A 13,556-nucleotide genomic window follows, 5' to 3' on the forward strand; every position below is an offset into this window, starting at 1 on the left:
GGGACAAATACACTCACTAGTTAAGAGAAATGGTTTAGATTCACAACATTAACAATAAACCAGTTTTTATTTAGAACTATTTAATAATTTCTCCTTACAGACACACTAGGGACATGAAAGTGGTAATTAAATGTCTATTTTAAATACAATATAATTTTAATATCAGACACTTGTTTGAGTTTTTATATTGTAATATTTTAATACATCATTGCTATCTTTACTGTCTCCTTTAAACACTTAATAAAGCTACTTAAACATTTCTGGAAACATGGTGATTTATCTGTTAGTGAACATTAATTCATAGCTCGTTTGGCCATTTGCTAAAATTGATTCCTCTCTCTCCTTTAGTCTAATCCAGTAGTTTTCAGGTCTAAAGGGACAGAAAATGACATTTTTTATAAGCATCTCCCTCAGGAGCTAAGAGGGTTGCTATTAATGGCCATCAGTTCTCTCACTAGTGGCTTTTAAAAAGATCATTTCTCTGTGGAAGCAGTAAAACGCTAAAACCACATGTCGGGGAAAACATCAGAGGCTGATAGGAAACATTTTATGCCTTTTGGTTCAAAATGTTAACACATTGTTTTTTATTTCAAGAGAATAAGTTTGACCTCTGAGCAAAGTTTTAAATTACGTCATTATACTTTGATTTTAGGAGAAAGAATCAGCAAAAGTTAACAAAATTGACATAATTGGTCAATAAATTTACACCACTGTGTCTTTGTGATGTTCTGGTTTGTCAAGAGTGGTATTTTTAAGAAATTATTACCAGTTAGCATTGGAATAATCGGTGGGTAAATATTGCGGATATTGATGTTAACTCACATACAACCCCCCCTGCATCTAAACTCCAACTGTACACATGTTGAAAACCTCAAGGCTTTGGTAAAACTGAGAAAAATACATTGCAGGACCATAGAGAGTCCTGGTTTGAAAGAATGATGAAAACTGGATGCTATGAATCTATGCGTCCAATTGCTAGCAGGAAAAAAGTTTGTATGCTTGTTCCTACCACAGATCTTCACATTGATGTGAAGTGGGGGAAAAAACAAAGCAGATATGTTTAACAATAAACACACACTCTCAAAAGAATCATTTTACTCTCAAGTCATAGGCATAAAGCCTTTTCAGATGGAAGAAACGAACAGCAGGAAGAATGGCTCTGCATCTTTTTGAGGCGAGACGGCCACAGGCACCCATTAAATGTAATCACGGCCGCATGGCAGCAAATAATTGAAACAGAATCTGTGACCGTTTCAGCAGCTGCACAATGCAGGGACAACCCATTCATCAAAATGCTAAGAGAAAGCTTGGTTTATATCTGTTTATTTCCCCACGGGGAAATTAATTTAATGAATCCATCATGTTTTAGAGAAAAATTCAAAATGTCTAAAGATCATACTTTCAATCTTGTTCTTATACAATTATCCATCAATCCCTAAAGTAAAACATCTTTGTTGATTGTGTGTGGGTGTGGCATTGTTTGCTACTAGCCTTGAAGGAGCCATCGTTTATAAAACGTCTCATGGGTTAAAGCGCTCGTACTCACGCATTTCTTTTTCTTTTTTGTGCAAAGAAAATTCAATATTTGTTTAAAACAAAGACGGCTGTTGCCCCTAAAAAAAAGGCAATATTGTGTGTATCCTCTTCTTCTCGTATGTTGATGAATTAATTACCCTGTAAAAGCTTTCAGATACATGCATGTTCTTAAAGATGTTGATGCTTTAGTTTGTTAAGCTGTGTACACACAGGGTCTTGCTAAGGTATTCACAACCCATTGAACCGTTTCACATTTTCTGGTTTTACAACCACAAACTTCTATGTATTCCATTAAGATTTTATGGTAGATCAACACAAATCTGTTGGCATACAAAGGCACAAATGGCGTAGGAATGAAAATCTGAAAAATGTGGTGTGCATTAGTAGTTTTTAACCCCACAAGTCAATACTTTGTGAAACCACCTTTCACTGTAAGGCTGCTGCTAGTCTTTTATGTTATGACCCTCTGGGTTTTGCACAACTACAGACTGAAATGTTTACCCATTTCTTTTTCACAAAATAGCTTAAGCTTGGTCAAATCAGACAGAAAGCGTCTATGAACATTAATTTGTTATCTTGTCACGGATTCTCAGTTTGATTTCGGTTTGGACTCTGACTGGAACTTACGAATATAGTATTATGTCTAGGTTTAACTATTCCATTTTACAGTTAAGCCCAAACCTATTCATACCCCCGGCATATTTTGATCTAAATTTACTTTCCTTCAACAAATTAGTTTGTTTCTGAACATAAATGGAACAGGTATCTTTAATTGAAAAGGAGCATAAAAATAATTATATTTGCTGTCCAACTTTTTGCATGTTTACTCTAGTATTTTAATATTTTATCTTGGGACACCAAAAGGTTATTATTACTTCCAGTCCGAAGACACACCTAATTCTGCCAAGGGGATGAATAATCTTGGGCGTAACTGTAACTGTTTAGGGACATTGTCCCACTGGAAGGTGAACTTTCTGTGGGACAATGTCCACAGTCTCAATTCATTTGCAGCACTGAGCAGGTTTTGTCCTCGGATTGTCCAGTTTGTAGCACCATCCATTTTCCCGTTAACTCTGACCAGGTTTTCTATTTCTTCGGAGGAGCAGCATCCCTGAAGCATGATGGTGCCAGGATGATGTTACTTAGTGGGGATGTTGTGTTCAGGGTGATGTGCAGTGTTTTGCCACATGTAGCATTTAGTAGGTTTGCCAACAAGTTCTATTTTGGTTTCATATGATAGAGCACCTTCTTCCACATGTTTGCTACATGGATTGTGGCTAACTACAAATGGAATTTCGTACAGCTTTCATTTAACTTTAGCTTTCTGCTTGCCAACCTGAAAGCCAAATTTGTGCATGACTTATAATAGTCTGGTCATCAGATTACTACAGCTCCTCCAGAGTGACCATGGACCTCTTAGTCGGTAGCTTAGTCAGTAGATCTGAATTTGTGCCATACTCTTTTCATTTTCAGGAGATAGATTTAGATGTTCAGATCTTACGATATTGTTTATAACCTAACCCTGGTTTAAATCCTTTCAACAACATTTTCCTTTTCCTGATCCCTGAACATTAGGTGACTTCTGCAGGCACATGAACTGCTGGATTTCATGTAGTGATTTCGGAATAAATGGAGCTAAATACAAATCCATGACACTCTTTTCATATTTCTATTTGTAAAAAAGAGAGATTCATGGATTATTTTTCTTTCACGTCACAATTATGTGCTTATTTGTGTTGGCCTATTACAATAAATTGTCTCGTAACTTGTTTTAACAAGATAAAACCTAAAATCTTACACGACGGCTGAGAGATTGACTTTATTGCATGAATGCGCTTCCTTCACTCAGGCATCCTTTTCACACTTGCCTCGCACATTGTTGAGGCTAAATGGAATCTTGGCATGCAATAAAAGGTGTAATTTTAAAGTTAAACAAACCACTTTGCCTTTGAGAATGAGAATGAATGTTTTGTTCACACTCTTTGTTGTGTAGGCACAGACCTGTGCCTTGTTTCAGAATGACCGGATTGATTCATCACAGCATCTGTTTTTATAATTTATACTTATCTTATTTGCTTCAGAATGTTATTACATTTACTTCTAGGCCTGTGGGTCTGGACAGGAAGGAGCAGCAACAGGAACCTGACTGAATTCAGTGAAATGGGATTTGAATCCACACTGTAATAATACAGAACGTTTTCAATAAGACACAATAACGAAGGTGCCACAGTCATCATGTTTCCATGAAACGTGGGCTCTGTGTGAAAGAAACCTTTAATTCACACTTCTCCTTCTGATGAACGTCACTTACTGCAGGATGATGTATCAATCCTGAATTGAAACATAGCAAAAACAGGTGCTGAACAGAAATTTTTGAACATCAAGCTTTCATTTTTAAAGTTGAATGTAAGCTGAATATGAGCATTACAGATTATGCATAGCTGAGAGTAACCGGTCTTTATAAATGTTCTCCTTTTAAAGGATGCTATTCTGGTTATAATAGTTCTCCCAATCTCTTCTGAACTTTACAAAAATTATTTTCTCCTTCTTCTCTAATCGTTGTGCTAATGAATCCTTTTTTCAAAGCTCTTTGGTTTACCTTTGTTTTTGCACAGGTGACCTTGTGTCCAGAGCCATGCACTACCTTCAGCCACTATACATGAAGAATCCCAGCAATGGAACGCCACTTCACCACAAGAGCTGTATGATTCACTGGGCGCCTGAAGCGATCTACACACTATGCTACTTTATGCACTGCCCTCACATGGAGTGGGAAAACCCCAACGTTGAGCCCTCCAAGGTTACCTTACAAACAGAGAGGTGAGACCCAGACTTGATTAAATGCAAGTATTCTTTTAAAAACTGAATGAAAGGTTACAGAGCAAGAAAAAGAAAGAGATTGGAGCCACTCAGTATTTCTGCAACTGCCTAAAACCTGAATGGATAGTTACAGCTTTGGCAGTTCAGTATGAGACTATGTGCCCTTATGTTCAAAGGTCAAGAGATGCAAAGCCTTTAAAAATACTCTGACTCCTGGACTAGAATGACACAAAGTCACTACAAAAGAAATCATGATGGTTTATTTCCCAGGGGAAACTGTCACTTGGGTTTTGTTGACAGCACTTTGAAAATGAATTTACACATTTTGAAACCTTTTCACATTATGTTGCAAAACTAAGTGTGCAATGCAATGCTCCATAGCACAGCTTTAAAAGGTGACAGCAAAACAAAACAGAGAGGACTCCCAGCTATAACTAAATGCTGCTATGTGGACAAATGTGGACAAAACCAAAAAACGTTGTCAGTGTATGCATTTTTCAACAGCAATAAGGTACGTAGCTCACTCTAAACTTAACTGATTAACTCACCTGAGACAACTTCAGTGCATCTGAAACATCACAGACACTGGAAAAAAAAAATCAGTTGATGAACAAATGGCTACCTGAAGCATTCAGTCAGACCAAACTCCATCTCCATACATTGTATAAAATGCAAAATGGAGGAATCTCTGTTGGTGAGATAGGATTGTCCTAACAGCTTTGCATGCACATCTCAAAACACCTCTAAAGTGGTTTAAACAAATGTATTTCTCAGATATAGGCACAGTCTTATTTAAAAGCTCCTAAACATTAATGCTGGCTGTTTGCAGGTCGGTCGGTCGGTCTGTCTGTCTCTATCTCTATATTATCAGTGAAAAAAAAACAACCAAATCTTGAGTCAGTTCTGTACTTTTATAAGTTTTTAAACATAATCAAATTTAAATTAACCCCTCCTTGAACCGTCACCTTAATGTGGTGGAGGGGTTTGAGTGCTCAAATGATCCTAGAGGCTATGTTGTCTGGGGCCTAAATGCCCCTGGTAGGGTCTCCCATGGCAAACAGGTTCTAGGTGATGGGTCAGACAAAGAATGGTTCAAGAACCCCTCATGAAGAACACAATATCGAGGCACGTGACGTCGCCCGGTACGGCGGAGCCGGGGTCCGACCCTGGAGCCAGGCCTGGGGTCGGGACTCGTCGGAGAGCGCCTGGTGGCCGGGTTGCTCCTCGCGGGACCCGGCCGGGCCAAGCCCGAACGAGAGACGCGAGGCCATCCCCCAGTGGGCCCACCACCTGCAGGGGGAACCGTGAGGGACCGGTGCAAAGAGGATTGGGTGGCGGACGAAGGTGGAGACCTCAACGGCCCGATCCCCGGATGCCTAGGCTGGCTCTAGGGACGTGGAATGTCACCTCGCTGGGGGGGAAGGAGCCTGAGCTTGTGCGGGAGGTCGAGAGATATCGACTAGAAATAGTCGGGCTCGCCTCCACGCACAGCGTGGGCTCTGGAACCCATCTCCTTGAGAGGGGTTGGACTCTCTTCTACTCTGGAGTGGCCCACGGGGAGAGGCGGCGGGCTGGTGTGGGTTTGCTTGTTGCCCCCCAGCTCAGCCGTCTCGTGTTGGGGTTTACCCCAGTGGATGAGAGGGTTGTATCCCTGCGCCTTCGGGTTGGGGAGAGGTCTCTGACTATCATTTCAGTCTACGGGCCGAGTGGTAGTGCAGAGTACCCTGCCTTCTTGGCGTCCCTGTCGGGGGTGCTGGATAGTGCCCCTCCCGGGGACTCCATTATTCTGCTGGGGGACTTCAACGCCCACGTGGGGAACGACAGTGACACCTGGAGAGGCGTGATCGGGAGGAATGGCCTCCCCGATCTGAATCCGAGTGGTGTTTTGTTATTGGACTTCTGTGCTAGTCACGGATTGTCCATAACGAACACCATGTTCAAACATAAGGGTGTCCATCAGTGCACTTGGCACCAGGACACCCTAGGCAGGAGGTCGATGATCGACTTTGTTGTCGTATCATCAGACCTTCGGCCGCATGTTTTGGACAATCGGGTGAAGAGAGGGGCTGAGCTGTCCACTGATCATCACCTGGTGGTGAGTTGGATCCGCTGGAGGAGGAGAAAGCCGGACAGACTCGGCAGGCCCAAGCGCATAGTGAGGGTCTGCTGGGAACGCCTGGCGGAGCCCTCGGCCAGGGATGTATTCAACTCCCACCTCCGGGAGAGCTTCGACCAGATCCCGGGGGATGTTGGAGACATAGAGTCCGAGTGAACCATGTTCTCTGCATCTATTGTCGATGCTGCTGCCCATAGCTGTGGCCGTAAGGTCTGCGGTGCCTGTCGTGGCGGCAATCCCAGAACCCGGTGGTGGACACCGGCAGTAAGGGATGCTGTAAAGCTGAAGAAGGAGTCCTATCGGCTGTGGTTGGCTTGTGGGACTCCTGAGTCGGCTGACGGGTACCGTGAGGCCAAGCGTGCTGCGGCCCGGGCTGTGGCAGAGGCAAAAACTCGGGCCTGGGAAGAGTTCGGTGAGGCCATGGAGAAGGACTACCGGTTGGCCTCGAAGCGATTCTGGCAAACCGTCCGGTGCCTCAAGAGGGGGAAGCAGTGCTTTGCCAACACTGTTTATAGTGGGGGCGGGAGACTGCTTACCTCGACTGAGGACATTATCGGGCGGTGGAAGGAGTACTTCGAGGATCTCCTCAATCCTGCCATCACGCATTCCGTGGTGGAAACAGAGGCTGGGGACTCGGGGTTGGACTCTTTCATCACCCAGGCTGAAGTCACCGAGGTGGTTATAAAGCTCCACGGTGGCAGGGCTTTCGGGGTGGATGAGATCCGCCCTGAGTACCTCAAGTGTCTGGATGTTGTAGGGCTGTCATGGTTGACACGCCTCTTTAACATTGCGTGGCGGTCGGGGACAGTGCCTCTGGACTGGCAGACTGGGGTGGTAGTCCCCCTTTATAAGAAGGGGGACCGGAGGGTGTGTTCCAACTACAGGGGGATCACACTCCTCAGCCTCCCTGGTAAGGCCTACGCCAGGGTATTGGAGAGGAGAGTCCGACCGATAGTCGAACCTCGGCTTCAGGAGGAACAGTGTGGTTTTCGTCCCAGCTGTGGAACACTGGACCAGCTCTATACCCTCTACAGGGTGCTCGAGGGTTCATGGGAGTTTGCCCAACCGGTTCACATGTGTTTTGTGGACCTGGAGAAGGCATTCGACTGTGTCCCTCGTGATGCCCTGTGGGGGGTGCTCCAGGAGTATGGAATCGGGGGCCCTTTATTAGGGGCCATCCGGTCCCTGTACGAGCGGAGCAGGAGTTTGGTCCGCATTGCCGGCACTAAGTCGGACCTGTTCCCAGTGCATGTTGGACTCCGGCAGGGCTGCCCTTTGTCGCCGGTCCTGTTCATAACTTTTATGGACAGGATTTCTAGACGCAGCCAAGGGCCGGAGGGGGTCTGGTTTGGGGACCAGTGGATTTCGTCTCTTCTTTTTGCGGATGACGTGGTCCTGCTGGCCCCCTCTAGCCAAGACCTACAGCATGCGCTGTGGCGGTTCGCAGCCGAGTGTGAAGCGGCTGGGATGAGGATCAGCTCCTCCAAGTCCGAGGCCATGGTACTCGACCGGAAAAGGGTGGCTTGTCCTCTTCAGGTTGGAGGGGAGTTCCTGCCTCAAGTGGAGGAGTTTAAGTATCTCGGGGTCTTGTTCACGAGTGAGGGAAGAATGGAGCGGGAGATTGACAGACGGATCGGTGCAGCTGCCACAGTAATGGGGGCGCTGTGCCGGTCCATTGTGGTGAAGAGAGAGCTTAGCAGAAAAGCAAAGCTCTCAATTTACTGGTCGGTCTACGTTCCTACCCTCACCTATGGCCATGAACTTTGGGTCATGACCGAAAGAACTAGATCACGGATACAAGCGGCTGAAATGAGCTTCCTCCGTAGGGTGGCCGGGCACTCCCTTAGAGATGGGGTGAGGAGCTCGGCCATCCGGGAGGAGCTCGGAGTAGAGCCGCTGCTCCTCCACATTGAGAGGAGCCAGTTGAGGTGGCTCGGGCATCTATACCGGATGCCTCCTGGACGCCTTCCTCGGGAGGTGTTCCAGGCACGTCCCACTGGGAGGAGGCCCAGGGGACGGCCCAGGACACGCTGGAGGGACTATGTCTCTCGGCTGGCCTGGGAACGCCTTGGGCTCCCCCTGGAGGAGCTGGAGGAGGTGTCTGGAGAGAGGGACGTCTGGGCGTCTCTGCTGAGTCTGCTGCCCCCGCGACCCGGTCCTGGATAAGCGGAAGACGACGAACGAACGAAATTTAAATTAATTTAATAAATGAAAAAAATGAAAAAATCATATATCTTTTTTATTTTTCTTGTGTTTTTTGAAAACATACCAAACCGTGACTTAACCGTGTACCAAACTGTGTTTATTTTTGTGTACTGTTACACCCATAGGTGCCTATGTTTTCAGTCCCTTTTACTCTGATGCTCTTATATAAAATCCAATGTAACCAACTGCCTTAAGAAGTAATATAATTAGTAAATAGAAACTATGTGTGTGTATAAATCCAGCTGTTCTGTAAAGGCCTCAGATGTTTTTTGGAGCAAGCAAACAGAATCATGAAGACCGAGGACCACACCAGGCAGGTCAGCGATAAAGTGGTAAAGATGTTTAAAGAAAGTTTAGGTTATTAAATGACATCCTATTCTTTGAAAATCTTACTGTTCAGTCCATCAGATGAAAAATAAAGAGTATTATACAAATGAAAAAAAACTACCAAGACATTTTCACACACACAACAGGCCTTTTGAAAATCTAAAGAAGCGGCAAAGATCCACAGTTCAGGTTGGAGATCATTCATAGGACAAGAGTTAGTTGGTACACTCAACCAGTTTAGATTTTTTGGGAGAATTGCAAGAAGGAGGGCATTGTTCAAAGAAAGCCATTAAAAATTCCTGTGTAAGGCAAGGCCAAATGCACACCACACTTTTCAAATTTATATTTATGAAAGAATTTTTGAAACTATGTATTTTGATCTACTTTGCTGTTGTGTACTACTTTCTGTTAGTCTATCACATATTATCCTAGTAACATACACTGCTCAAAAATATAAAGGGAACACTCAAATAACACATCCTAGATCTGAATGAATGAAATATTCTCATTGAATACTTTGTTGTGTACAAAGTTGAATGTGCTGACAACAAAATCACACAAAAATCATCAATGGAAATCAAATTTATTAACCAATGGAGGCCTGGATTTGGAGTCACACACAAAATTAAAGTGGAAAAACACACTACAGGCCTATCCAACTTTGATGTAATGTCCTTAAAACAAGTCAAAATTAGGCTCAGTATTGTGTGTGGCCTCCACGTGCCTGTATGACCTCCCTACAACACCTGGGCATGGTCCTGATGAGACGGCAGATGGTCTCCTGAGGGATCTCCTCCCAGATCTGGACTAAAGCATCCGCCAACTCCTGGACAGTCCGTGGTGCAACGTGACGTTGGTGGATGGAGCGAGACATGATGTCCCAGATGTGCTCAATCGGATTCAGGTCTGGGGAACGGGCGGGCCAGTCCATAGCTTCAATGTCTTCATCTTGCAGGAACTGCTGACACACTCCAGCCACATGAGGTCTAGCATGGTCCTGCATTAGGAGGAACCCAGGTCCAACCGCACCAGCATATGGTCTCACAAGGGTTCTGAGGATCTCATCTCAGTACCTAATGGCAGTCAGGCTACCTCTGGCGAACACATGGAGGGCAGTGTGGCCCTCCAAAGAAATGCCACCCCACACCATTACTGACCCACTGCCAAACCGGTCATGTTGAAGGATGTTGCAGGCAGCAGATCGCTCTCCATGGTGTCTCCAGACTCTGTCACGTCTGTCACATGTGGTCAGCGTGAACCTGCTTTCATCTGTGAAGAGCACAGGGCGCCAGTGGCGAATTTGCCAATCCTGGTGTTCTCTGGCAAATGCCAAGCATCCTGCACGGTGTTGGGTTGTGAGCACAACCCCCATTTGTGGACGTCGGGCCCTCATACCATCCTCATGGAGTTGGTTTCTAACCGTTTGTGCAGACACATGCACATTTGTGGCCTGCTGGATGTCATTTTGCAGGGTTCTGGCAGTGCTCCTCTTGTTCCTTCTTGCACAAAGGTGGAGATAGAGGTCCTGCTGCTGGGTCCTCCTCCACGTCTCCTGGTGTACTGGCCTGTCTCCTGGTAGCGCCTCCAGGCTCTGGACACTACGCTGACAGACACAGCAAACCTTCTTGAAGCTCGCATTGATGTGCCATCCTGGATGAGCTGCACTACCTGAGCCACTTGTGTGGGTTGTAGAGTCCGTCTCATGCTACCACGAGTGTGAAAGCACCACCAACATTCAAAAGTGACCAAAACATCAGCCAGAAAGCATAAGTACTGAGAAGTGGTCTGTGGTCCCCACCTGCAGAACCACTCCTTTATTGAGTGTGTTTTGCTAATCGCCAAAGATTTCCCCCTGTTGTCTATTCCATTTGCACAACAACATGTGAAATTGATTGTCAATCAGTGTTGCTTCCTAAGTGGACAGTTTGATTTCACAGAAGTTTGATTTACTTGGAGTTATAGTGTTGTTTAAGTGTTCCCTTTATTTTTTTGAGCAGTGTAAATTTAATTTTGCAGGTGTGAATAGTTTTACAAGGCACTGTAGTTTTGATTGCTTCAACACTAGGTTGGCTGGTGGCAAATATATAAGAACGGTTATGTTGTTGTCATGATCTGCACCTGTTTGTGTTTCTGTTTGATGGCACTCACTGGATATCTAGCCTGTTTTCTACCATGTGTGCTGCCTGCCTTATGGACCAAACTGCAGACAACAATGAGGGAACCACAAGGTAAGTGATAAGGTATTTAATAATGAAATAAGACTTACAATTCAACACAAGACAGGATCATAGAGTCAACGGGCATGGAGCAGGCAGCAAACGAGATAGAAAACATCCAGGCAGAAATCCGGTGAGTGCCATCAAACAGACACACAAACAGGTGCAGATCATGACAGTTATACCTTTTTTCCTTCACTGCATCAGATAAATGACATTTACTACTTTAGGCTGTATTGTTTGTATACACTGTTTAAATCATGGAAGAGTTATTAAAACCATTGTTCTTCCACTGAGTTTCTGATAAGGCTGTTAAAATGCAGTTACTTCTGCTTTAGTTTTTTACCGCCTTAAAGTAATCAGTGTCATATTCTTGGAAACTATTCTCCAAAGCCAATTACCTAATAAGGACAAATAAACCTTTTTTAAATATGTGATGTTATTAAACACAGACCATTAATACTAGCTTTCTGGCCTTGAAAGACAAGAATATGAACTGTTTAATATCCACAAAGATAAAAATGCAAGATGTCAAAGATGTTTTTGTTTTTAATGCAGCAAGAATCCTTAAAGCAGCATCATTGAACAGGTCAGCATTGAATTGTCTAGTACTGATTAGACCTTTGGAGGCTTTCACCTTGACAATTGTCACTTTAGGCAAGTCAAACATATTGTCTTTTTAATGTTCTATAAAGAAGCTCTTTTTGAAACCTGCGATGAGGGGTGGAAATTCCCTACAGTTAACCATAAGGAATAGGAATAAGTCAAAAACTATTTCCATCATGGGAGAAGAGGTGGAGGTGGTGGAGGAGTATAAATACCTCGGTGTTCACCTGGACAACAGACTAGAGTGGAGATGCAACTGTGAAGCCATCTACAAGAAGTGACAGAGCAGACTGTACTTCTTGAGGAAGCTTAGGTCCTTTGGTGTTTGCAGCAAGATGCTGCATATCTTCTATAAGTCTGTTGTGGAGAGTGTGATCTCTTCTGCCATCATCTACTGGTGTAGCAGCATCAGAGGCAGGGACTTAAAAAAGCTCAACAAGCTGATAAAAAAGGCTGGCTTTGTTCTGGGGACTCCTCTGGAACCTCTGGAGATCATTGTGCAAAGAAGGATTCTTCATAAAATGAAGAACATTATGGAGAACCCTGAGCATCATCTTCATCAGACTGTCCTACAACAACAGAGTGTCTTCAGTCAGAGGCTTCTTCCGATCTGCTGTAAGACGGATCACTACAGGAGATCCTTCCTGCCCACAGCCATCAGCATCTACAACGGCTCTTTGAAGAAACCTACATAATGAGCTAGAACAACATTTAATTTCCCTTTGGGATTAATAAAGTATTTTTGAACTTGAAAAATTTAGTCTTATGCCTCTGTTTTCCTTTGTACCCCATCTTACAGGCGCAGCTCCATCAGAGCTGGAGAGATCTTTCTGCTGCAGTCATACACCTCTGCAAATGTGTCTTCTTATTGTGTTTCCGGTCCCCTGAGCTTAACTCTGAAATGACACACCAAGTGTTTTGATCAGGAACAGAGCTTTGGATAAGTACACTATCAATGTGTTGCATAATAAAGTGAGTTTTATGGTTAGGATTAGGCTTTGTTGGAGAAATTGCACTGTTGGGAGTTATTTTTTGTTTTGAATGGCATCAGGATTAGGTCAGCTTTCCATTGGTGTTAATTTACACCTTTTCATTCAAGGAAGAGGCGCCCAAAACAGCTCTTTACGGTTAGAACACTTGAAGCACATTTTCTGCACATTTTCTGCAGTGTTTCTTCTTGTTCCCCTTACACTCTGTGTTCTCAGTATTTCCTGAACCTCTGCAGAAAATCCCTGTCAGTTTTCTTCAGTTATAAATGAGGCTGACAGCTGAGCATCAGTAGTTCTCTTCAGGGGCTCCTTTTTAGACTTTTTCACCTGCAATAGACCAGTTTAAATGCGAGTCCCAGGTGTCCAGTCTGTGTGCATTAGTTCAGTTTACTGCCTTTCCAGATATTAATTTAACCCTTTATATCAGTCATCCTGAAGTGTTGGAGAAACAAAAACTGACTCCTGTTGATGCAGAGAATCAGTAGTTCTACTCCATACTGCCCCCGGATGCCCCCCAGCTCTTCAACATGACAGACCTCAGCAGTGCCCACATTACTGCAGACAAAGCATCAGTCTGTCTTTCCATCTCCCACCCATCCCATTATTACTCATGAACAAAACAACAAGATACTTCAACTTTGCCTCTATATATAACCTTCACTTTGTATGTTCCCTGCCTTTTAATGAGGTGTTGCGTGCTGCTTTTAGAAAGTCTGTGAAACTAACATTGTCACATGGCTG

At 44.2% G+C, this 13,556-nt stretch overlaps 1 protein-coding gene across 2 annotated transcripts in view; it reads left to right on the plus strand.

Annotated features, from left to right (window-relative positions):
* The window catches only part of btbd11b (BTB (POZ) domain containing 11b), a 131,171-nt gene that overhangs the window by 82,451 nt on the left and 35,164 nt on the right, over window positions 1–13,556 (plus strand). For both annotated transcript variants that reach the window (XM_047389004.1, XM_047388996.1), the window contains exon 3: window positions 4,152–4,356. In XM_047389004.1, coding sequence (XP_047244960.1) covers window positions 4,152–4,356 — 205 coding nt within the window. The remainder of the gene's footprint in view (window positions 1–4,151; window positions 4,357–13,556) is intronic.

The sequence above is a fragment of the Girardinichthys multiradiatus genome, chromosome 2 (assembly GCF_021462225.1).
Source record: "Girardinichthys multiradiatus isolate DD_20200921_A chromosome 2, DD_fGirMul_XY1, whole genome shotgun sequence".
Taxonomy (NCBI): domain Eukaryota; kingdom Metazoa; phylum Chordata; class Actinopteri; order Cyprinodontiformes; family Goodeidae; genus Girardinichthys; species Girardinichthys multiradiatus.